General features: G+C 49.2%; 11 protein-coding genes across 11 annotated transcripts; 6 read left to right on the top strand and 5 right to left on the bottom strand.

Annotated features, from left to right (window-relative positions):
* Nucleotides 1-145: 145 nt before the first annotated feature.
* FSUBG_10658 (uncharacterized protein) lies at nucleotides 146-2,261 on the bottom strand (the record flags this gene model as incomplete). Its single annotated transcript, XM_036675257.1, has 3 exons — nucleotides 146-1,386; nucleotides 1,465-2,031; nucleotides 2,078-2,261. The coding sequence occupies 3 exons, from the start codon at nucleotides 2,259-2,261 to the stop codon at nucleotides 146-148; spliced, it is 1,992 nt and encodes a 663-aa protein (XP_036533873.1).
* Nucleotides 2,262-3,916: 1,655 nt separating this feature from the next.
* FSUBG_10657 (uncharacterized protein) lies at nucleotides 3,917-4,685 on the top strand (the record flags this gene model as incomplete). Its single annotated transcript, XM_036675256.1, has 3 exons — nucleotides 3,917-4,017; nucleotides 4,076-4,423; nucleotides 4,475-4,685. 3 exons carry the CDS (start codon nucleotides 3,917-3,919, stop codon nucleotides 4,683-4,685), a joined length of 660 nt encoding a protein of 219 aa, XP_036533872.1.
* Nucleotides 4,686-4,734: 49 nt separating this feature from the next.
* FSUBG_10656 (cell surface ferroxidase) lies at nucleotides 4,735-6,665 on the bottom strand (the record flags this gene model as incomplete). Its single annotated transcript, XM_036675255.1, has 5 exons — nucleotides 4,735-4,882; nucleotides 4,927-5,149; nucleotides 5,191-5,755; nucleotides 5,797-6,291; nucleotides 6,342-6,665. The coding sequence occupies 5 exons, from the start codon at nucleotides 6,663-6,665 to the stop codon at nucleotides 4,735-4,737; spliced, it is 1,755 nt and encodes a 584-aa protein (XP_036533871.1).
* A 313-nt stretch (nucleotides 6,666-6,978) lies between these two features.
* FSUBG_10655 (high-affinity iron transporter) lies at nucleotides 6,979-8,112 on the top strand (the record flags this gene model as incomplete). The annotated part of the gene is made up of 4 exons (XM_036675254.1): nucleotides 6,979-7,131; nucleotides 7,181-7,623; nucleotides 7,666-7,864; nucleotides 7,909-8,112. The coding sequence occupies 4 exons, from the start codon at nucleotides 6,979-6,981 to the stop codon at nucleotides 8,110-8,112; spliced, it is 999 nt and encodes a 332-aa protein (XP_036533870.1).
* A 178-nt stretch (nucleotides 8,113-8,290) lies between these two features.
* On the bottom strand, nucleotides 8,291-9,094 carry FSUBG_10654 (uncharacterized protein; the record flags this gene model as incomplete). Its single annotated transcript, XM_036675253.1, has 1 exon — nucleotides 8,291-9,094. One exon carries the CDS (start codon nucleotides 9,092-9,094, stop codon nucleotides 8,291-8,293), a length of 804 nt encoding a protein of 267 aa, XP_036533869.1.
* A 3,329-nt stretch (nucleotides 9,095-12,423) lies between these two features.
* FSUBG_10653 (amino acid permease) lies at nucleotides 12,424-14,086 on the top strand (the record flags this gene model as incomplete). The annotated part of the gene is made up of 3 exons (XM_036675252.1): nucleotides 12,424-12,499; nucleotides 12,547-13,651; nucleotides 13,699-14,086. The coding sequence occupies 3 exons, from the start codon at nucleotides 12,424-12,426 to the stop codon at nucleotides 14,084-14,086; spliced, it is 1,569 nt and encodes a 522-aa protein (XP_036533868.1).
* Nucleotides 14,087-14,644: 558 nt separating this feature from the next.
* FSUBG_10652 (putative succinyl 3-ketoacid-coenzyme A transferase mitochondrial precursor) lies at nucleotides 14,645-16,374 on the top strand (the record flags this gene model as incomplete). The annotated part of the gene is made up of 5 exons (XM_036675251.1): nucleotides 14,645-15,128; nucleotides 15,171-15,357; nucleotides 15,402-15,812; nucleotides 15,855-15,972; nucleotides 16,018-16,374. 5 exons carry the CDS (start codon nucleotides 14,645-14,647, stop codon nucleotides 16,372-16,374), a joined length of 1,557 nt encoding a protein of 518 aa, XP_036533867.1.
* Nucleotides 16,375-16,784: 410 nt separating this feature from the next.
* FSUBG_10651 (ECM14-like protein) lies at nucleotides 16,785-18,192 on the top strand (the record flags this gene model as incomplete). The annotated part of the gene is made up of 3 exons (XM_036675250.1): nucleotides 16,785-17,324; nucleotides 17,369-17,488; nucleotides 17,536-18,192. The coding sequence occupies 3 exons, from the start codon at nucleotides 16,785-16,787 to the stop codon at nucleotides 18,190-18,192; spliced, it is 1,317 nt and encodes a 438-aa protein (XP_036533866.1).
* A 185-nt stretch (nucleotides 18,193-18,377) lies between these two features.
* FSUBG_10650 (uncharacterized protein) lies at nucleotides 18,378-19,305 on the bottom strand (the record flags this gene model as incomplete). The annotated part of the gene is made up of 2 exons (XM_036675249.1): nucleotides 18,378-19,070; nucleotides 19,123-19,305. 2 exons carry the CDS (start codon nucleotides 19,303-19,305, stop codon nucleotides 18,378-18,380), a joined length of 876 nt encoding a protein of 291 aa, XP_036533865.1.
* A 109-nt stretch (nucleotides 19,306-19,414) lies between these two features.
* On the top strand, nucleotides 19,415-20,777 carry FSUBG_10649 (dicarboxylate carrier; the record flags this gene model as incomplete). The annotated part of the gene is made up of 8 exons (XM_036675247.1): nucleotides 19,415-19,457; nucleotides 19,618-19,649; nucleotides 19,693-19,717; nucleotides 19,759-19,830; nucleotides 19,881-20,237; nucleotides 20,281-20,299; nucleotides 20,342-20,587; nucleotides 20,714-20,777. 8 exons carry the CDS (start codon nucleotides 19,415-19,417, stop codon nucleotides 20,775-20,777), a joined length of 858 nt encoding a protein of 285 aa, XP_036533864.1.
* Nucleotides 20,778-20,801: 24 nt separating this feature from the next.
* Nucleotides 20,802-23,161, bottom strand: FSUBG_10648 (uncharacterized protein; the record flags this gene model as incomplete). The annotated part of the gene is made up of 5 exons (XM_036675246.1): nucleotides 20,802-21,445; nucleotides 21,489-21,562; nucleotides 21,606-22,166; nucleotides 22,392-22,901; nucleotides 22,947-23,161. 5 exons carry the CDS (start codon nucleotides 23,159-23,161, stop codon nucleotides 20,802-20,804), a joined length of 2,004 nt encoding a protein of 667 aa, XP_036533863.1.
* Nucleotides 23,162-23,422: the final 261 nt, after the last annotated feature.

Raw genomic sequence — 23,422 nt, 5'->3', positions numbered from 1 at the left:
AACGCGCCTTTATATCTTGAGCGTCATTGATAATCCCAAGTACTGACTGCGGTCTTTAGGTGACTTACCTAACGCGGTTTCCAATCCACAGGATATTCCAAAAGTGAAGAACGAGAATATTGTAAAATAGCCAGTACACGTGAAACTAAGCATAGATCCGCTCCCATCTCAATTTTGGGCCGTTTAGTTCCGTCGTCAAAGCAATCTTCCCAATCTCTCGCTCTGGATAAACATCACAAATCCGAACCTGGACATCTCTGATCATTTCAAGTCTGTCAGAGCCACTTTTCCCACTTCCCTCTTGAGAGACATCTACGAATTGAGAATCTCTTGTCAACCCAGCAACACTATCCAGGAAATCGGGGGCTCTGATACGCTGGCGAATAACGATGTTGGCAGCGGCACAAATCATCAATACTACGGTCGATAGTATTGTCGTAATAAACCACGGCTTATTCAGCTTGTAGATATCACTGTCAAACTCCACCCATGTCGCAGTGGTATTCTGCCAGAGCACTGGTCCGCCATCGAGTGACAATCCCTTGCCACCAGTCAACACGTTCACTTCATAAGTCGGCATGGTGATCGTGTTGAGGACAGTTGCGAGTCTGCGTTCAATGATCTCCGCGGGGAGAGAAGCGAAGCATCCCAGCTTGTTCGTAGTCTCCGGGTCATCCATGTATCCTCCGCGAATGCGCTGGAAGACTCCAAGGGGGTCCCTTAGATACATCTCAAGCGTGCTGGGCTCCTCGACATGATGACTTGCGCCCGTGAATGGTAGCTCTCGCAGAATTCCCGGTGCTAGCCTCCAGCTTGAAAGTGCTGTCAAGTTGCCCTTGATCGGGTATGATGGCGTGTGCCTAGCCTGTTTAGCCTGGCATACGAGGTCAGCATCGACCGTAGCTCTAGTACAGCCGATCTGCATGTCGATATACGAAGTGCTGATGTCGCAAAGTCTGAGCATTTCCGTATTTTTGTATGCAGCGTCAGTGCATATACCTCCCATCACAAGTTGCAACTTTGACTGTGGTTCCATGTCGAATGTTGCTGTGAAGTGCTCCGTGAGCGTGGAAGTGTTTGGGAAGTCGAACCAGATATTTGGGTATCCCATATTAGGTGCTGCTTCGCCCATGTATTGGTTCCTTAAAGGAACGCTTGACCTGGTGTTGTGATACCAGAGCGCCGCAGAACCGTTTCTGACCCATTCGCTCCCATTGAAGGCACTCCCGCAAGAAAGAGTCTGATAATGGAAATGAACTGTCATGCTTGAGTTTCCTGGTCTTTCGAATGAGCCGCCTCGGATCGGGAGTCCAATCAGTGAAGCATAAGGGACGATTTCATCTTCAGGAACAGACACCCATGCATGAGGGTCCTCGCCGTCGTATCCTGGTAGGAGTTCCAGAAAAGGAATGCGGACATTTCGCCACAAATCTCTGCGCCCACTGCGAGACGCTTCCCACTTACCCCCAAGGTCAGCAATGGTGTCATTGTAATGTGGGCTACTCGTGTTGGCGTGCGAAACAAGGATATCCTGAGTCGAAAACGAAGTAGAAAGAATAGTTCTCATATCTGAAATGAGCGATGCTCCAGCTGATGCTCCGAAGAAGACGCTCGCCCCAGCGCGGTAGTACTGGTAGACCTGACTTCTATTATTCCCAAGGTAGTAAGTTGCTGGCGTCTTTGTGGAAATAGGATTCTGCTGGAGTCCCAATGAGCGGAGTGCGGCTTGACCTCCTAAAGGACTCAGGGACCATATTGCAATGACGCCAATGGCCCAACTACCAATCCATCCCATCGTGAGAATGTTCTTCAGGGCAGAAGCCGTGGTCTGACTGGTCAAGAGGAACTCTAGGGAGCCTAGCCTCGATCCTCTTTCAGCACGGAAGAGTGCAATGGATTTTAACAATGGTCCCAGGACAGCAGCGAACAAAATTGGCCACAAGGTGGAAGCAACGCTTAGAACTTCTAGTACCGTGTCGCCGAATGGGCTCTGTTTCTTTCCATGCAAATAAGCCATCATGACAAGGATGACTGGTGCCTAGTGAGCGCCTGTACTTCTCTTACTCATGTAACTTACCTGAATATCCGATCGGGATGAGGATAAGTAGCACAGCTAAGCCTACTCTCCTGCTCCAGGACGGCGAAGAATATCGAAGCGACTCTCCAACACCAGCTGGGTGTAGGACTGAAGCATTTCCAGATACCTGCGATCTAGTCGCTGATATGAGGCTTTTCAACTCCAGCCGCGTAGTTTCATCCATGGTGCAAGTATCTGTGAAATAATGAGAGTCTTGAAGACACCCGCATGCTGAGCCCAGTTGGGGGCCTTTTGTATTTAACCTTCCATTGTAGCACTGGTCGGTAGAGATTGAATCTGAGAGACAATAATACCTGTGAAGGCCTTTCACAAAATTGGTGGCTCTTTGCGTTGCTTATTCTTCCCAGTCGGACATTCTCGTCCCCAGAGTCACATTCTTGAAAGGCATGCGTCCAACTGCATAACTGTCCTTGATTTTCTTTGGTCAGGTTTCTTTTGTTTGTTACACAAGATACCGAAACTGGCCCAATAGTAGCCTCCATGTGACAACCGATGGACGCTGTTGGTCAAGAATGCCACAGTCTGCCTCAGAGCTGAAAGCCACATGCAAGAGTCCCAAGGCAACTGGTGTTGATACATACGAGGTCGTGAACCACAGTTTTTACTACTCTACAAAGTAAAAGATTATTATGACGATACTTCTGTGATCCGAAGCGGTCGAGTATGTTCGAGATCGATAAAATCAACTCAGCCCTGCCTATAAAGTCAACATCAACGTTTCGTCGAAAGTCAATTGACCATTCCTATTATCGATAACTCCGACGGATACGGGATTCCGCTAGCTCAGGCCATGATCGGCAAGCCCGGGATAGTATGTTGTACAGGTTGCCGGGGTTGGAAATGTTAGCGTTGGTACAAGATCCAGAATATATATATCTATATTATCTCTCTTATTTTCCTTACTATCGAAATATAAAAATACTTATATTAAATAGTATATAAATTTCTATTTTATTAGATATTTTAATTTTATTTTTTAGTTTTATTAAGAAATATATAAATATTAAAAGAAAACCTGAGTGGCAAATCTTGGTATATCAGGGCCCAGTTTTGCACATTTCCAACCCCGGCAACCTGTAGATGATTTTTGGGTACATTGATCCTTCGAGGTACCCAAATTTGTGCCGTTTTGCAGCCGGAATACCAACCTGTTAAAAGCTGCAAATTGGAGGAATTTCTTAGCAACCTTACCTATATAGGTAGCCTAAGCGGCCCCTACTAGCTCGATACATTAAGAAAAACAGATACCTAACCTTAATTAGGTTAGTACCCTGATTTTCAGGTAAACGGAGCCTAATCTAGTAAAAACGGTTAGAATTATGCTACTTTGTGCAAGATAACGGTAAAAATCAAACATACAACATAGTATCCCGGGCTTGCCGATCATGCCCTCAGTGATCACCCCTGCAAGATAAGCACTAAGCCTCCAACAACCCTGCAACAAACCGCCAATCGCCAATCTTTCGGCGGGTCAGACCTTTTTTGGTTCGCGATGCCTCTAAAACTTGGCACTCTCTATGCAAGATTCCCAATTCTCTGCCCAAAGCCACGAATCGATGCGGATGATGAAGTAGCGAGAATAGAAACAGCAACAGAAGATCAGAGCTAATCAAATGATTTTCGGTCAAAGTGGCGGGGATCAGCAGCTGAAACGAAAGCGCGCGAAAGGGTCAAGCTAAGAACCAGGGTCTCCCCCGCTTACGTATCTTGTTTAATCCTCTCTCGGACTCTTGGATACGAGCATCTCATCTTTTTAATTCAGTCCAAATCTCATCCTCACAGCCTCAATTCTTCACAGCCTTGTTCTCTCCCGTCAAAATGTCGACCGTATCGCCAGAAACAACAAACGCGGACGTAATCTCGCCTCCAAAATACACAGCAAACGCTGAATTACCCCAAGACGAGAAAATCGCAATTGAGTACGCTACACTAAACCCCCCTTCCACCAAATCTCACGCGCCGCTGACAGTGAACAAGACAGCCAAAAGTCGACGACGAGAACCTCCCCGAAGTCGTCACCAGCCCAGCGCAAATGAGTCCTCCCCCCGCAAGCGAATATCGTCCCGTCTCGACTGTTTCTCCCGCGCCCGAAAGTACATTGAACTGGGACGCTACACAATCGCCACCGATCCTACAGCACCCTGCTCTTGCGCAGCAGCAGTACGCGGGGCATCAGTCCATGGCCATTCCAGCGCAACAGGTTCCCCCGGGAGAAACTGTCACGCCGTTGCATTTGCTGGCTGACCAGGCTGATATGATGGATTGTCCGTTTTGTCAGCGTCGCGCCGAGACAAAGGTTAAGAAGTCTGCTTCTTCAATGACACAGTACGCTTACTCCCCAATTGATCACATATGAGGTATCTAATTGAGATGTAGTATCTACGCAACCGCTCTTTTCTTCACGACTCTTTTTGGTGTTATTTTCCCGTACGCATGTCATTGCGCGCCAAACATTAGCCATTTCTGCAAGAACTGCGGTCGCAAAGTCGCCTTCAAGGAGCGCGGTGGCGAAATGGAGGCACTCGGTACGCCAGATCATTTGAGAGAGGTTTCAAAGTATCCAGCTGCTCCGCCCAAGCAGAAATGAGCTGTTACGGGGAGGGTTGTGAGGCGTTGGTAGCGATCTATTGTCTAATCTAATGTTGCGGCTCTTCGTCTGCGAGGAGAGGTGCTGTCTCGGGTGTCTTTTTGTCCTTCTTCATCCCGTAGGATGCGACTGTGTAGATACCGAAAATACCCATGAATGTACTGAATGCGAATGCGAGGATGCCTTTGAGCGTAAAGCTGTGACTGTTAGTGTTGTCGTGTGAGGGAAGGGGGGGACGTACCCTTCTGGAAGACGTGGTGGAGGGACGTTTTCGCCCGTGAGGTCGAGAAGATCAGTGTTTCCAGCTGCGTTACCGGCGGTGGGAATGTTACCCGCTTTGCATGCATCGAGGTGGTTCTTGGGGAGTTTCAATGAAGCTTGTAGGGCGAGGGGGTCTTCAACGAATGTCGCGATCAATCCGGACGTGACGTGCCATTCGATATGGCAGTGGAAAAGCCAGACACCTGACGATTAGCTTCGTTTAACACTCAATCGGGGGACATACCTGGGTTATCAGCCTTGAATCTCAGCACCACATTGCCATTCCCGTTCACAACGACTGTATCTCGTCTCATCGGCGTCTCCGCAAACTCCACCGATCCATCAAAGTCACCAGCGTCGTCATCACTTCGATACAACACCTGAAAGTGGTGCCCATGCAAGTGAAACGGATGCCGTCCATCATCTCGGTTGTTAATCACCAACTGCACGATCTCATCCTTCTCCAACACAAAGCTATGCGTATACGTTCCATATATCTGAGGATTCGTCGCTTGCTTTCCACTTGTCAACGCAGTGTAAAGTGTAGGAACCTTGGGAGCTCGGTAGGTGATGTTGTTGAAGAAGGCATAGTTTGCGCCGTCTCGAAGGTTATCCATGATGACATCAAGCTCGATACTTCTGCTTGGTTCAGGAAGTATTGCCATTTCATCGTACGGCACAAGATCCATATCATCATAGGGATCAAAGTCGTAGACGACGGATGGCTTGGGAAGGGGCTTTTCTTCATTGTATACGAGCCATCCTGTTACATTCCAGTTGAGATCATCGGGGAGAACGTCAAAGAGATCCTAAACGGTCAGCCACGTAAATCAAAGAGTGACAAACTTACAGTATCCATGCTTGCAATGATGGGAAAGTTTTCTGATGAATCCTCCCTCGTTGTGACCAATACACTGCATCGCTGACCAGCAGATAAATAAACCATATTCGCTGGAGCCGGCTTCGTGTAGGCACCATCAACCTCAACAATCGTCATGTTATGTCCCTCGATCCAGAAATACTGTCCCGCAAAGGCACCGATATTCGCCAATCTCAAAAAGTACGTCTTGCCTTTTTGAACAGGTACTTTGAGATCTTGAGTTTCATTCATGAGAGCTGCTTGGGGTACAGGCTCTGCACCAGTTGGGTTTCCTTTCCTCATAAACTCAGGAATCAACGTCTGCATTTGATCGTGATACCAGTCTGATATGGTCATGACAAGTTCTTGGTCGTATTTTCCTTTGAAAGGTGACTTTGGGTCGTGAATGATGAGAGGTCCTCGAAGGCCGTCAGGGTATTGACTCTCAGTGTGTGAATGATACCAATATGTGCCCGGTTGAGTGATCTTTCAAGTCAGTATATTTTTGGAAGTTCGTACAGAGACAAGGAACATACCGTAAAGTTGTAGAGAAACGACTCCCCGGGCTGAATAGGACACTGCGTAACCTGCGACGGCCCATCCATATGATTCGAACCATTCATAAAAAGCCCATGAAAATGCAGACTCGTAGACTGGTTCCCCAGATTATTCCTCACATTAACCAAAACCGTATCCCCAACACTCGCCTCAATCCTCGGTATCGGCCACGCCCCATTAATCCCTATCGTAGACCTCTCAAACGCACCATCTGGGTTTGCTCGAACCCACTCAACAGAAAAGTCATAAGACACCGTCGCAGCCAAAGCCGCCGGCAACAAAGCCAACCGCGAGATCCTCATGTTGACTAGGGACCTGGATGGTTGTTGGAGGAGGGATTGGGGGAAAGTGGATCTTATCAATCAGATAATCCGACGTCGGACGAAAAGAAAAATGTCATGTTATGCGCGGTTATTTAAGATTTAGGGCTTCTCTTTGGACAGAATTTTTCTTAGCTTGGTTTGATTCGACGGTCATACGATCAATTGTGGACATTGTGTGACCCTCAAGTCCCATTAGTTCCCAACCTCGGTCGAGCTTAGCAGCGGTTATCGGAAATTCTGTTATCTGATCTTTCTGATCTTTCATCGTCAGAAACATCAAAAATCGCCCAAAATGCTCGATTTGTTCTCCGTGCCCGTCTTCGTTGTCGTCTTTCGCGAGACCCTCGAGACTGCTATCATCGTCTCGGTGCTGCTGGCCTTTCTGAAACAGACCCTCGATGGATCCCAGCGCGATGCTGGCATTTACAAAACCTTGCGCACACAGGTACCTTTTGAACTGAGTCAATTTAGAGTACAATGGCTGAATTCTTTAGGTCTGGCTTGGAACGGGCTTGGGTCTTGCGCTGTGTCTCATCGGCTCTGGTATAATTATTGGGATATTTTATATTCTTGGTAACGATACCTGGGCTGATCATGAGTATTACTACGAGGGAGTGTTTTCGCTCATTTCGGCTGTCATCATCACCATCATGGGCGGTGCGTTGTTGCGTGTTGGTAAGATGGAGGATAAATGGAGGGCGAAATTGGCAAAGGCGATTGAGACACCGGTCACGACTCAAGGAAAGCGAGCGTGGTTGGTTAATCTCTTTGAGAAGTACGCCATGTTCGTGTTGCCCTTCATTACTGTTCTTCGTGAAGGTATCGAGGGCATCGTTTTCGTCGCTGGTGTCTCATTCTCTGCCCCCGCTTCTGCCGTTCCTCTCCCCGTCATCATGGGATTAATGCTGGGCGGCCTTGTCGGCTATGCTCTCTACCGGTAAGTCAGTCGATCAATTGACGAACGTGTCTAACTTGTCAGGGGCGGTTCGTCTGCGAAACTGCAATATTTCCTCGTCGCCTCAACATGTCTTCTCTACCTCGTCGCAGCAGGTCTGTTCTCCCGCGCAATCTGGCTCTTTGAGCAACAACAGTGGAACAAGGTTGTCGGCGGTGATGCCGCGGAACTCGGAGATGGGCCTGGATCATACGATATCGACCGGAGTATCTGGCACGTTAACGTGAGTAGCCTCCTCAGCCTTGCGGAATCCTACTGACAATCCAGTGCTGCAATCCTCAGCTCAACGGTGGTGGAGGCTGGGCTATTCTGAATGCTGTGGTCGGATGGAACAATTCCGCTACGTATGGATCTGTGCTTGCCTACAACCTGTACTGGGTTTTCGTGATTGCGCAATTTTCCCTCATGTCGTTCAAGGAGGATCACGGACATTTCCCATTACTCAAGGAGGAGGGCACAAGGGCTGATTAAATGTGATGTTTGTTCCAGTAAATACATATCCATCGTGTGCGCCCAGATACTCTCTACATGTCCTTTTGGCTGTCTTCGCCGAAGCGTGCGCCTTGTCAAAAAGTGTAAATAGTCCACAATCGCTTCAATTGCTTCACCCGCTTCGCCAACTGTTTTCTCCACCCTCGCCAATTGTCCCTCAGTCGTCATATCGCGGCTTCTTGCGAGGTCGTCCAGGTCCGCGTGCAGTCTTGCGCTTCTCAGCAGAAGCGCCGCTAGCCAACTGCTTAGCCTCAAACTTCTCCAGCTCACCCGGCGCGATCAATCGCAGCTTCTCCTCGTTCTCAAAGGTAGAGTCGTTTTGCTTGTAGCCGACCCACTGGACTTGGTAGGTGGTCTTCTTCCTGCCAACGGCGGGGATGCACTTGAGGATCTTGAAGACGTGGTAGACGTCCAGCTGGGTCGCCTCCTCTCGACCTCCAAGCTTCTCCCAGTACTTGTAGACGAGCGTGGGGACCTGCTCTTGGAGACTCCATTCTGACTCCCAGGTGGTTTCGCCACCTTCCCACTTGACTTTGATGTCGACGGTCGAGTTGTCGGGGTCGACGCGGTGCTCAACGAACTCGTCAATGGCCACATCTTCCTTAAAACCGGGATTGGCGGGTTTTGGCGCAGCGCCGTTGACTTCGACACCGTTCACTTCGTCGCCATTGAGCTTGTCACCGTCCTTCTCAGTGCTCTTATCGGCAGGTTCGGCAGGAGAATCAGGGACGACGGGTGCAGATTTCTTCGCGGGGGTTTCTGTCTTAGGGGTGCTGACTTTGGGGGTTCCGCGCGGAGTGCCAGCCTTGGGTGTGCCAACTCGGGATGAAGTTCGTGGGGTTGCGCCTCGAGGAGTATTTCCACGAGGAGTGCCGGTTCTCAGCGCAGGAGAAGCCTTGGTGGTGTCGGGCTTCTCGCGATGGGCCAAGCCATCTTCCTTGGAAGGGCTCTCTGCAGCCATAGCGTCTCGGGTCTTTAACGGGGAAGCTGGAAAGTCGTAGGGATCTGGATTGTGAGCGGACGAAACGAGATGCGATGAGGAGAAATACCTTTGTTGGGTGATACCATGACTCAGCAGCGAAGACCACGATAGTCGCGATGACTTTGCGATTGTTCGCGTTGAGTTGTGTTCAGCGGTTGTGGTATTGCGTCACTGTAGTTAGATGCTGGTCGCAAGTTGAGCTGAGCGTGGGCGCGTTGACCGGCAACGCGTTGATATGGGGCTGTAGCGCCACAATCAGCCACCACGGTTGCTGACTGTATACCTACCTATCGGCAATTGATGCGGCTGCAGATAAAGACATGAAGAGAGTTTGCAGGGTGAAAGAGCTGCTCTGTAGGTTATCTTTTATGCCTACAAACTGCTCGTGTGACTGATTCACCGACCGTTGAAGAGATCGGCATCTAATTTGGACCGCTACGGGCCATGCCGCTTGTCATGACTATGCCGTCATCGTCAACAGCACACTGTTCCTGTCAATTGACAACTCGCAAGGTTGCTTGTTCTTATTGGCGGTCCTATAGCTGATACCTAGTGAATGGTGCATGTGTCAACAATGGACATGATGTGACGCATAGCGATCAATTGGAGAGTCTACGGTCTGTTTCGGCATGCTCGGCACCACACAAGGCTTTGGAACCAAGGTGCAAACACTTCTCAATGTCGGACGTGTATAAGGACTTCTTCTCTGATCTACTAGCTACTCTTTTATCGCGATTGAATGTCGAATTAGTTATTATGCTGACCCGCGATAGGTGGTGGCTGATGCTCATATCATGAGACCAAACAGCAGACCAACATACTTTTTGTCATCCGGTATCTTCCTAACATATAGTGAAACAGTCTCATGTACCAGAACTCTACATTAGTCTGAACCATCTCAGTATATGAGATCTTTTCATGTGCCGTTGTTACAATGTTGGCACTTAAGTCTTGCCTATATGTCATGATGACATTCCTGTGTCCCACCAAACGTCTGAGTCAGCTTCATCTCAACCCAGTGCCAATGGACCCTTTTCGACTATTTCCTATCTTCAATATTAGCTTCAATAACGGCCCATAAGTGCGACTGAACAGCGAACATCACTGCATCTGCATATATGGGTGTGACTTAAGGGACAGAAGTCAGGGCTCATGACGAGCTCTTTGTCTCTTGGTATGATGTCTACATGAATATGAGCCAATCTTTCAGAGAAGTCTAGTATCTCTCAGTCGAAGTAGCTTTTATGGTCCATAGGTTCAAATCGCCTTTGCCCTCAGTGCAGGCTATGCTCTTGGATAGTTTAGTTCTCAACATCTCAAGGGCCAAGCCGCCAAGCACTCCACTCATGAGTCCTTGTGTTCTTGTTAGTTTTTGGAATTAATACTGGCTAGTATAAGAGTCTTCAGTGCTCCTCGAGAAGTGTATCTGTTTTATCGAGCTGTGTATAAACCAAATGAAGCATTGAAAGTCCGTACTAGACAGCTGAAAATTGACACAGAGGTTTTTGGGGCGAGTAATTACTATCAAAATTACAAATGCTATTGACTTTATGAATTTGGGGGCGGAATAACGAAATGATATTAACATTAATTGTTTAAGTCGCCACAGAGAACTTAGGTGGGCAAATTAGGCGTTGTTGTGCATTGGCTTGAGTGTAGTGGACTGAGAGTCGGGAGCCTGCTCTTTGATACATTAGGAATCCAAAGATATTATACCATAAACGTGATCACCAAACCAATTGATGTCAAAGATTAGTCATTTGAAGATCCACATGACTCTATGACTCAGAAGAATATAGATGGGCTCTCCTGTATGTCAAAATAGACCTCAGCTGCAGGGTAAGGTCAAGCGACGTGAACACATGCAACCACTCAGCGAAAAGGAATTGCAAAAGCCCTCCACTAGAAGCACCTTAAACGCCTTCGGAATCAGTAGCCGGCAGATCAAGCTAGGTTAATAGCCGCCAGGCAAACTAACGCCACCCGCATTGTCAAGGGTAGAGTAGTGACGTTCTCCATCGTACTCTCCAGTGGGGAGATGGGTAATATTGGACACGATATCATGTAAGTCTTACACTATCCAACTGCTGACCGTGTGGTTCTCGATCTATGATCGGTGTTTACTCCTTTGGCGATGACTCCATCTCGTGGCTGGATTGCAAACGATCATCTCTATGATCTGAGTTCCATATCATCTTGGCAAACAACATTTACGGGCAACACACACAGAATAGGCAATTGAATTTTCAGATATTTCATCCTTCAAACCGAAATTAGCAGGCAACCCGGTGCAAAGCGTGTGAAAGCGAGCAAAAATGTTAAGTTAAGGGACAATCCCTTGGCCCGGGCACGTCATCGGCCAGTACCCAACAACAAGTTAGCCCAAGTACAAGCAAACCAATAGCTCTATGATTCACTACACAAAGCCAAGAAATAATAAAAACATTCTTGAACTTTTGTTCGAGCTACTGTAGATCAGGCAGGTGAGCTTACTTGACGTGGTCTGAGGCAACAATGGTGATATTATCGTAGCTCCCGTGTGGCAAGCCTAAGCTGAAGCAGGGATCTTCGGGGAGTACGACCTTATGGGTTAAGAACAGGCTGAAAGGGAATGAGCTTATTATTATTGCTTAACTGTCTTTGGAAGTATGTGTGTTTATCACGCAATGCCTCGGGGAGTCACACGAGGTGGTGCTCCCTGTTACATACAGTCGATGGATGAGCGTGGGATGTAATTTTCTTGACAAGCAACCCCTTCCTTGATGCATAATCACCCACTCTTCCAATCGTATAACCTCGCACGCCAATATCCACAGCTGAAACTGGAAGGTAGTTAAAACAAAGACCTAAACTGAGCCTCAACAAGCCGCAGTCCCACGAGTCTGGATCCATATACAAGCGGCGCGATGCCCGGGGAGACTTTTTCTCACCCATGCCCAGAGTGGACCAACTGAGCATCTTGGCCAAATCTAATTGGCTGTGTGGAAATAAGCGTGCGATCACCTCAGATCGCGTCATCGTCCTAGTCGCTCTAAAAACACCAAGCAGATATTTTCATGACACATTAGCTGCCCACCAAGAGCTTCATCCCGGTCATGATTGGTGGCTCACCGAATGGCACGATTCAAGGATCGTGCCGTTTCTGGCGGCCTTCTAGACTTTGGGGTGGATCACCTAAGCTTTTCCTTATTTTTTTGCCTTCCCATGGGGAATGAGGATATGGGGGGAGGTAGTATTAAAGGGGATGGGGGATCCCCTTTGTTGGAGATGGTTCATCAGATATTCGGTTTTTGTATAGAGTCGGAATCATGAGTAACGACGATCTCAAGGGTCTTGAGCCCAAGGCGAACAAGACTAACTATGTCGGTTCAGACAGTGAAGAGGGTATGTCTACAATGACAACTGTTCATAGAGCGTTGCTAACTTTACAGGCCGTCTTCATGTTGCCGCCGAAAACAAGCGCCAGATCGGTGTTCTGAGCGCCTCTATGCTCATCTTCAACCGTGTCATTGGAACTGGTATCTTTGCCACGCCCGGCTCTATCCTCGCTCTCCTCGGCAGTCCAGGTCTAGCCCTCATCATCTGGGTCGTCGGTTCCATCATCGCCGCCGCTGGTACAGCCGTCTACCTCGAATGGGGAACCGGTATCCCCAAGAACGGTGGTGAGAAGAACTATCTCGAGTTCATCTACCGCAAGCCCAAGTTCCTCGTCACTGGCATCTACGCTTCGTACATCATTCTCATGGGCTGGGCTTCTGGTAACTCTGTTGTGTTTGGAGAGTACATCCTGCATGCTGCCAACAAGGAGGTTGACCGTTGGAACCAGCGAGGTATTGGTCTGGCTTGTATCACAACTGCGTTCATCATCCACGGAACTGCTCTTAAATGGGGTCTTCGTCTTCAGAATGTTCTCGGTATCATCAAGCTCATCATCGTCTTCATCATGATCATCTGCGGTTTTGTCGCTCTTGGTGGTCATCTCAAGACTGACGAGAAGCCCAACAACTTCAGCAATGCCTTTGAGGGCACTACCGGCAGCGCCTACGGTGTTGTCACTGCTCTGTACAATGTCATCTGGAGTTTTGTCGGTTACAGCAATGCCAACTACGCCCTCAGCGAAACCCGCAACCCCGTGCGAACCCTCAAGATCGCTGCTCCTACTGCCATCATCTCTGTCTCGATCATCTACATCCTCGTCAACATCGCCTACTTCGCCGCCGTCTCCAAGGCTGAGATCATTGCTTCTGAGCGTCTTGTCGCTGCTTCTCTATTCCGCAATGTCATGGGCCCTGCTGCTGAGCGCGCCATGTCCGTCTTTGTCGCTCTCTCTGCCTTCGGAAACGTCCTCAGTGTCATCTTCTCTCAGGGTCGCCTTGTTCAGGAACTCGGTCGCGAGGGTATTCTGCCTTTCTCTCGTCTTTGGGCTAGCAACCGACCTTTCAACGCTCCTCTCGCGGGTCTCTTTGAGCACTGGGTCATTTGCGTGATCGTCATTCTGGCTCCTCCTCCTGGAGATGCCTACAACTTTATCCTCAAGTATGTATCTGCCCTAACTCTGTTTGTCAACGTCGCTAACCAATCAGCCTCATCTCTTATCCTCTTGCGATTGTCAACACCTTTGTCGCTGGCGGTCTTGTGCATCTCTACCTGCACGGCGCCAAGTACAACTGGAACCCCCCGATCAAGGCAACCCTCCCCGTCACTGTCTTCTTCCTTCTTAGCAATATGTACCTGGTGATCGCACCATTTATTGCTCCCGACGACCCCAGCCAGAACCAGTACAAGAGCATGCCTTACTACATCCACTGCGTTGTAGGTATCGCCATCTTGGTTGCTGGTGCTTTCTACTGGCTCATCTGGGCTATCATTCTTCCCAAAATTGGTGGTTATAAGCTTGTTCGCGAGGTTCATGTTGATGAGATTGATGGCTGGGAGTCTAACCGCTTCCATCGGGAGCCTATTCACAAATAATTGTAATTGCTTTGAGATGTCAGCGTCCTTAGACTAGATTAATACCCAAATTGCTGCTTGTTCAAACAATTGACTTCACTGGATGATCTTCATGTCCCACAATTAACCGTGATGCTGCATTTAATTGAGCTATGACTAAGAGTAAGTACCGAACTGAAGGTCTGTAGAGCTCCAGAGTGGGCGTAGCGATGACTTCACTGAGAATCTCTGCCTGGGTACCCTGTATTGTTTCATCTGTATGGGATCAACTATGATCCGGTGGCTTCAAACAGTCACGAGCAACACACCAAACACCGCGCTCCAATCGACTGAGAATATCACATTCATCCAGATCCAACTCTTCCTCACATCCGAAACCCGATCTTAAGGACATACCGATTCAGGTCCGACCCGCTCAAGCTCATCGGTGCCAGTTCTCCCGCCGAAAAATGACGTCTCTCCGGTCCTACTTCTGCCCCCGATCGCCGCAGCCTCGGAACCACAACTACCCCCGATACTCTTCTTTAAACATATCACAGTCGCAATCATGACTACACCAGACAAAACATCACAGCAATCATGTCGAAGCTATTTAGACTACGGGCGAGACCTCTCACATGGGGAAGCAGCTTCACAGCGCGCCAATTCAGCACAACAAGGCCTGCGTTGGCGGTGCGGGGAGGATCGAAGCTCTTTAAAGATGCGGACGCTGCGGTCGCGGATATCAAGAGTGGTTCAACACTGTTGAGTTCGGGCTTTGGGCTCTGTGGTGTCGCGGATACATTGATTGGCGCACTGAACAGAAGAGGTCGCGATTCTCTCCATTCGCTTACTGCTGTGTCGAACAATGCTGGCGTTGAAGGCAAAGGCGGTTTGGCAACGCTCACAAGCGCTGGTCAAGTCGATCGCCTGATCCTATCATATCTTGGGAACAACAAGGTGTTGGAGAAGAAGTACCTGACGGGCGAATTGGCCATTGAGCTTTGTCCCCAGGGAACTCTAGCGGAGCGCATTCGTGCTGCTGGCGCTGGCATTCCTGCGTTCTTCACACCAACTGCAGCTCGTACGTTGCACGTCTATTGATAAAGCAAAGCTAACAAGTTAGATACTCTTTTGCAGGATGGAGAAATCCCCGTGCGACTGGACAAGTCGGGCGCTGTTGTGGAAAAGGGTCGAAAGCGAGAAACACGCGAGTTCAACGGCCGAACGTTCCTCATGGAGACAGCGATTGAAGGCGATGTCGCTATCATTCGAGCTTGGAAGGCCGACAAGGAAGGAAACTGTGTGTTCCGGTATGTCTGCTAAATCGACATCTCAATTCGTGCTAACAGATCAGATACGCAACAAAAGCATTTGGACCCATCATGGCCAAGGCCGCGAAACTCACAATCGTCGAAGCCGAAAACATCGTCGAAGTTGGCGCAATCGACCCCAACGGTGTTGACCTCCCCGGAATCTTTGTCGACCGAATCGTCCCATCGACCGCCGAGAAGAATATTGAGGTTCTCAAGTTGAGAGAGGAGGGATCTGATGGACCACCCAAGGCTACGAATGAAGCGCAAGAACGACGAAACCGTATCGCTAGACGGGCATCCAAGGAATTGAAGCCTGGTTACTATGTCAACTTGGGTGTTGGTATTCCTACGCTGGCTGTTTCTTTCCTCCCTGCCGATTCGACGGTGCATATCCAGTCTGAGAACGGTATTCTTGGAATGGGTGCTTATCCTACAAAGGATGAAGTAGATCCGTACGTTGATCATCCCTCTGTGAAGCGTCGCTAACAAATTAGTGATATCATCAACGCTGGTAAAGAAACAGTCACCCTAGTCCCAGGCGCATCCGTCTTTGACTCCGCCGAGTCATTCGGCATGATCCGCGGCGGTCACGTCGACGTCTCAATCCTCGGCGTAAGTTCTCCAAACCCCTCTGATCTCACTGCCTAACAATCACAGGCCCTTCAAGTCAGTGCCGTCGGCGATTTAGCCAACTACATGATCCCCGGCAAAGTCTTCAAAGGCATGGGCGGCGCAATGGATCTCGTCGCCAACCCCGACAACACCAAGATCGTCGTCGCCACCGAACACTGTGCCAAGGACGGCTCATCAAAGATCAAGCAGCAGTGCACACTACCACTAACAGGCGCACGTGTGGTAAGCACCATCATCACGGATCTGTGTGTGTTTGAGGTAGATCGCGAGCAGGGTACTCTTACGCTTACAGAGCTTGCGCCGGGGGTCAGTGTGGATGAGGTTAGGAGTAAGACGGATGCGGACTTTTCGGTGGTGGATGATTTGAAGCAGATGGAGTGATACCATAGAAAAATTAATGAACTTTTGTGTAATGATGTCCTGTACTTGCACTTTTGTGTAATGATGAATATCCATGGATGGACTTTTGTATGGTGAATGGAACTTTTGCAGATTCGTCATTGAACCCTGGTGGCTTGGAATAAAGTTGGGCTCCGCAGCGGGGAATAGATTAAGGTTACGAGTCTATTTGGGACGATCGGCAGGGCGGGTTGAACGGTTTCTTGCGCCATTGATACCTTGTTATAGCGAAGATGACCGCCAGTGCCGATGGGGAAGGTCCTGTTTAATTTGCTGATCATCTTCTGCGGTGCTCAAAAGTTTGCCCGATGTTACTGCCGCCAAGAATGAGGAGGTCATCTATATAGCAGCCAGTGTTGGTCTACAGGTAGTTCAATCAACACGCATCAATCATGAGGTACTCAATCGTTTCCCTCCTCATCCTCGCCTTGGGCGCACTTGCTGTACCCAAGACTGAGATCAAGTCTTATGATGGCTATAAAGTCTTTCGTGTAAACACCCACGGCAAGTCCGCCATCAAAGAGAAGCTCACTCCGGTGATCTTTGATGAGTGGGAGCATGGCTATCAGCATGTTGACATTGTCGTCGCGCCCAATGACATCAGCGCCTTTGAGAGCCTGAAGCTTGACTACACCACTCTCCATGAGAATCTCGGTACTTCAATCACGGGCGAGAGCGTGTCTCGCAAGAAGTGGAAGCGTCAGGCAGATGATGATTCATGGTTCGATGAGTTTCACAACTATGAGGATCACATCGACTACTTCCGTGACTTGCAGGCGCAGTTCCCGAACAACTCAAAGCTGGTGTCCTCGGGCAAATCATACCAGAAGAGGAACATTTACGGACTTCATCTCTGGGGTGATGATGGTCCTGGAAAGCCTGCTGTGCTTTACCATGGAACTGTCCATGCCCGTGAATGGATCTCTGGTCCTGTAAGTTTATTGTCACCCCATTGACTTTCGTGGCTGACCGTTAGACCCTTGAATACATTACCCTCCAACTCGTCAAGGGCTTCAAGAGCGGCGATGAAGATGTCCAGACTTATCTGAACAAATACGACTTTTACATCTTCCCCTTTGTCAATCCCGACGGCTTTGTAAGTTCTGCACTCACATTGACATTGACAATTGAACTAATTATCAGGTCTACTCTACCACCGCTGATCGTCTCTGGCGCAAGAACCGTCAACCTCCTCCCGCCACGGCAGCCAACCAATCATGCTACGGTCGCGATATCAACCGAAACTGGGAATTTGGCTGGGACTCCAATAAACGCGGTGCTTCCACCGATCCCTGCTCCCAAGTGTATCGCGGTGAGAAGCCGGCCGACACCCCAGAGAACAAAGGTCTCGATAAATTCGTCCGTCAGCTTCGCGACACCGTTGGTATTGCGCTGTACATCGACTGGCACAGCTACGGACAGTACATTCTCTCTCCCTTCGGATACAAGGAGGATCTTTACGCGCCTGAGCTTGGAAAGTGGACCAAGGCTGCTGCGCTTGTCAGCGAGGCTATTCGCGAGAGCACAGATGACCACACGACGTATACTTTTGGACCTAGCGGTGCTGTTCTATACGTGACTACTGGCGCTGCTCCTGATCATGTTTATAGTGTCGGAGGAGCCAAGTTCTCGTATACTATTGAGCAGCGCGATACTGGTGAGAATGGTTTTGTTCTTCCACCTGAGCAGATTCGGCCGAATGCTGAGGAGCAGTGGGCTGGTCAGAAGGTGCTGTTGTCGCTCTTGGATGAGACATTCTTTGATGGAAAGGGTCCTGCTCTCTATCAGGGACAGACCTAGATAGGCATGTAGATATTCTTTCTCGTATATAGTTCAGGCCAATTGAAGTGGCGGGGGCGCCTCGACGTTGCGCTACTTCGCCGTTGAACTCTACAGCCATTTTGAGGTTATACCATTGCAAATGCTTCATCACATGAACTCAATCGCTCAATTATACAATTATCCAATTATATGTCTCTTGTCTATCACAGCTTCGAATCTCTACCCGGTGCAAAACTGCTTCCCCCAATGGCCTCAACAATCTTATCCACCGTATTCAAGAGCCAATGTCCACCCTCATCACTAGCCAAATACTGCACAGCCTCTTCACTCTCCCCATCATGATCATTCTTATACGTCCCATCCTCAAGCGCCTTTCTCAATCCAAACACATGCGACAAAACCTGTGGCCCAACACCAGTCTGCGCGCGTAGACAAGAAATAGCAATCATGGAGGTATGAACCCGTCCAAGACTAGCGAGCGTATCGCGCTGCGAAGCAGGAGGGTCGGAGAGAAGAGCAGAGTAGTGGCTGCTGAGGATATAAACGGGTAGATCGGGATGCGCAAGCGCCAGCTTCTCGAAGAGCTTATCTTCGTACGGCCTGTAGATCGAATCCCAGAGTCCACGACCGCGCGCCAACGCCTCATCGATGTTTTGCGATGTCGGTTGTCGGCTTGGCTTTGTGGAGAGTTTGGAAGTTACTTCTTCGGGGAGTGATGCGTGGAATGCATTGAGGGAATTGATCGTTCGTGGGATGCCGTTGAAGCTGATGCACTTGAGGCCGACTTCTCGGATGAACTCGGCATTCTGCACAGCGGAGTTGGGATCTTTTGCGGACGCGACGCGATGAAGAACGGGTAACGAGTCTGGAGAATTAAGTGTAAACGTCGCAGCAGCCTAAATTGTCAGTATATATAGTCAATTAGAGCGACAATTGTGCGAGACTTACAGAGACTGTTAACCACGACTTTGGGCCGAGGTTCCTGATCGCAGCATCATTTGCGATGGCCTCATACAGCTCCTGCACTTGTGTCGGCGCAGGACGAGGCCCTGGCTTTGCAAACGGCGCATTTATGAGCGCTTTCAGCGATGTAGATAGTTTGGACATGTCTGCTTGTTTCTCGTTTGACATTGTGTCTCCTGCCGAGGATGTACTGACGCTTTTGTGAACAATGACGATGATGGGCGGGAGTCAGAGTTGGAGACCGAGTGACGGCCCCGCTTTTTCTACGGGGTTCAAAATGGACGAGCGGACGGAACTAGATTTGGATGCCGAGAGCTGGTGTAAGTGTACAAAACAATGAGATGGAAGGGGATTGAGAGGAGTAGATCACAATGTGTTGGAGTAGAATACTGATTAAATGAGCTCTGATAAGAAAAAGGAGCCTTTTTGGCTCGGGTATGTCTTTTTACGAGGGGTGTGAGCGTGGCTGACTGTTTGTAGTGGTGCTGCAGCTTGCATGGCTGTTTGCTTCAGTATGTTGTCCTCAACCATGGAGAGCTCGACTAACATGTGAAGCTCATCCTCTGGATCAAACGAAATAGTAAGTTTCTCAATCACCACTTCTATCTTCAAGCTAACCAGATAGTCGCATGCAAGTCCTCAAAAGCAATGCCTCTATGCTCAACGTCCTCTACCGCTTCGCCGCACGAGATGGTAAGCTCCCCATCACTTCTACCCTCCACCCATTAATTAATAATGAACAGGCATCCCATCGCTCTGGAACGGCTTATCAGCTTCCATCCTCCGTCAAGGAACTTATTCAACCGCCCGTTTCGGCTTTCACACTTACTTCTCGGATAAACTGAGAGGATACACAGGCAAGAAGCTGTCAGTCGCGCAGAACATCGCTTGCGCTGGTGTAGCTGGCGGTGTAGCTGGTTTAGTCGGCAACCCAGCTGAAGTTATCCTTGTGCGCATGTGTGCAGATGGCGCAAAGGCGCCTGCGCAGCAATTCGGATATGCTCATGCCTTCGATGCGCTGGCGAGGGTTTATAGTGAAGAGGGGATGAGGGCGTTCTGGAAGGGCATTGCTCCGAATATTGCTAGGAGTACTTTGATGAGTGAGTTTCCTTCTTCATAAGTGAGCGTTGCTGATAATTGTAGATGTCTCTCAGATCGCTACGTAAGTTTGCTGCTTCTGTGAGTAGCTCGACTAACAAATCAGATACGCCTCCGCCAAACAATACCTCGTCAGCAACGGTTTTGGGGATGATACAAAAACACATGCTATTTCATCTTTAGCCGCTGGAACGATGGCGACAACTCTATGTGCCCCCGCAGATGTTCTCAAGAGTAGAATGCAATCTAGTGCTGGAAAAGAAGGCCTAGCACAAGTTCTAGGCACGGGTCTTCGCGAAGAAGGCCCACGATTTCTTATGAGAGGCTGGACACCTGCTTGGTTAAGGCTTACGTACGTTTCTCGCATCTCGTGTTGACTGAAGCTGACTTTCTAGACCGCATACTGTTTTGACTTTTGTGTTTATGGAGAAGCTTCGACAGCTTACTTCGATAGATTGGCTAGCTGAAATTAGTGCAGCGGAGAAGCAGACTCTGCGTTGAGACGCGTCTTGGGTTTTGGAAAGATTGATTTGAGCAAGTAACTTGTTTGTTGATTTGTGTAGCATTTATATACCAACTTCAGGCCAGTACAGCCATTCGAAATTCGTCATATCCTCCCAGGACAAGCCCCCAAATGAAGGTTCAAAATCGTTTCCTGGCTGATTCAACGCCTGGACGATCTGATCATCAGACATTGCTGAGAACTGCAAAGGTTCTGGCCATAACGCTTGCTGATCCAAAAACGTCGGAGTCGTAATAGGTGCTTCATTGACAATTGGCATTCTCGGGTCTGAGATACCATCACCCGTTGCCGCCCTTCTCACGATCTGCTTGAGGTATTTCCCATACTTAATGGAAAGGCCATTACGATGCCGCGTGACTTTTCCGATCCTTACGAGAACTGTGGCTGTTTCGTCAATGAGGTTACGGACGCTTGGTGCTAGGGCTGATCCACCGGTTGCGTAAGAGCTTAGTGTAAGGGCGAAGCAGGCTGCGAATGAAATCATAATGGCTGTGTTGTTTGGCATGGACTGGAGTTGGGATTCGCCTTGGATTGCGGCTCGCATGACGTTGAGGGCGGATGAGAGACCAGCTGTGTGGAAGAAACGGCGGACTTCGAGGGGTGCTGTTGGATGGTTTATGACTCCGCCGTAGATAGATAATCGGGTATGTGTGACGAGAATCTCGACATAAGGAGGAAGTCGGCGGTCTGATGGTCAGCGTGCTTCTTGTCTGGCGGCCATAAATCTTACCTGGTCCTTTTCCGATTGATACACCCCATTCCGTGTACCACTGATCAAAGAATCGTTCAATCGACCCTTGAATTCTAGGACTGTTAGCTTTGTCGTTGATTTTGGTGGCGTACGTACGACTGCGCGATTAACGATCCATCACTAGACGCCATCTGAGATCCATCGCAAAGAGCACGAACAGTAGCAAACAGCGCATCAAGATCCCTCCTCAGCACCGCCATAGAAACAAGATGACCATCAAGAGGATCAGCATATTCAGAACGATGCCAATTATCGCAATCTTTCAAAGATCTTGTCATCGGTACTGAGAACGGTCGTCCTCTGGCCAAAGACATTCCTCGCTCAAGTACAAACAACGAAAGCCAGCATCGTTCGCGGTTTCGAAGAAAGAGTCTTCCTTTTTCTGACCATGGATCGAGTTCAGGGAATCCATCCATTGTGAGAGCAGCTCGTGGGTCGAGACAGTCACCCCTTGCTAGACCGATACCAGACCCTGAACCGACCATTTCCGGTGAGATGAGACTTTTGTGAAGTGATAAATCGGTAGCAACTGTGTTGGCGATCGAGATATAAGTGCAAGTCTCATCGTCAGTTGAATGTTGACCAGGAAACATCCATGGGATATTGACCATGAACGCAAGAACAATTTCAACTGATCTGTATCGATTCACCATGACCCTATGCGCAAGAGTTCTAGAGTGATTCGATAATCGTTTTGAAAGAGCTGCTGCTGATGGCATGAAGAGCGCAGAGGCAGCCATAATAGACGTGTAAAGAAACGCTGATCTTGAACGCGTGAATTCAACGGTGTATATCCTCGGGTCAAGACCCCATCTCGTATGCGCAAGGTTCCGATGAAAGCTACGCGGTTAGCACGCGCCAAACACGGAGTGACAAACTCACAAGTTGAAGAGCTTGTCCGCTTCCTCCTCAGATACAAGCCCCAGAGAGACAGGATCGACATCAGGTCCCACATCGAGGTGGACTTGCGCCGGCGCAAAGAATGCTTGAATTTCATCCTCCGTTTGACCCTGCGTACTAGCCGTATGCGCCTGTATTGGAGAATTGCCATGTCGCGACTCAGGCGACGGTTGGATATACGATGCCCTTGCGAGAAGCTGCAGCGGATTCTCTGCATCGTCGATGGCAAGACTGTGTTGCGTCCTCTGAATGAAATCAGGCATTGCTACAGGGTCTTGCTCCTCCTCTTCTTCCGAGTACGCATCTTCGTCGCCATCACCGCTGACACTGTATCCACGAGTAGTCGCGTGTTCAGGCGTATTCGCATTGCTGAGCAATTCCTGCAAATGGTTCAGAATCCTATCATCTTCGGGATTCTTCTGCGACGCTGATCTCGCGCGTTTGACAGCCTGGTCAATCTGATACAGCGCCTTATCCAACCCCGTTCGTTTACTGACAAGTCAGCATTATAGACGACAACATGCGGGGGAAGCTTACTTTTTAATACCCTTTTGCCGTCCGGGATGATAAGCGGGACGCACGCACTCGCAGTCAAGCTGTATGCATCTCCTGCATCGTTCCTGGTGAGGTTTCCAGTCGCACTTGATCTTTGATCGGCGGCATACGAGACAGGCTGCTTGTCTCGGACGCGGCGAATCACCAGACTCGAGCGGAGATGTCTGGCTCTGGGAATCAGAGTTCCGCCCCGCCATGATACTTAAAAAAAAAAGTCGGAGGTTGTTCTGTTACCGACGATGGGAAAGCGTCGATGAGGTGATGAGAAACAAAGTTGGGTAACGGGCGAGAATGGGGGGAGTTGGACTAGAGAGGCGGAGACGTTTCCGACTTGAGACTCGAGTCAGGTCGTCGGAAAGATACGTGATTGGTCAGTATTTAAGCTTCCGATATTGACTCGCCAAGCGGGAGATGCATGTATATCTTCAACGGTTTCACTGAATCATGATTCAGATTAT

Source organism: Fusarium subglutinans (genome assembly GCF_013396075.1).
Source record: "Fusarium subglutinans strain NRRL 66333 chromosome Unknown NRRL66333_c0000187, whole genome shotgun sequence".
NCBI lineage: Eukaryota > Fungi > Ascomycota > Sordariomycetes > Hypocreales > Nectriaceae > Fusarium > Fusarium subglutinans.
Note: the sequence above shows the minus strand (reverse complement) of the source record. Positions and strands in the feature narration are given on the sequence as shown.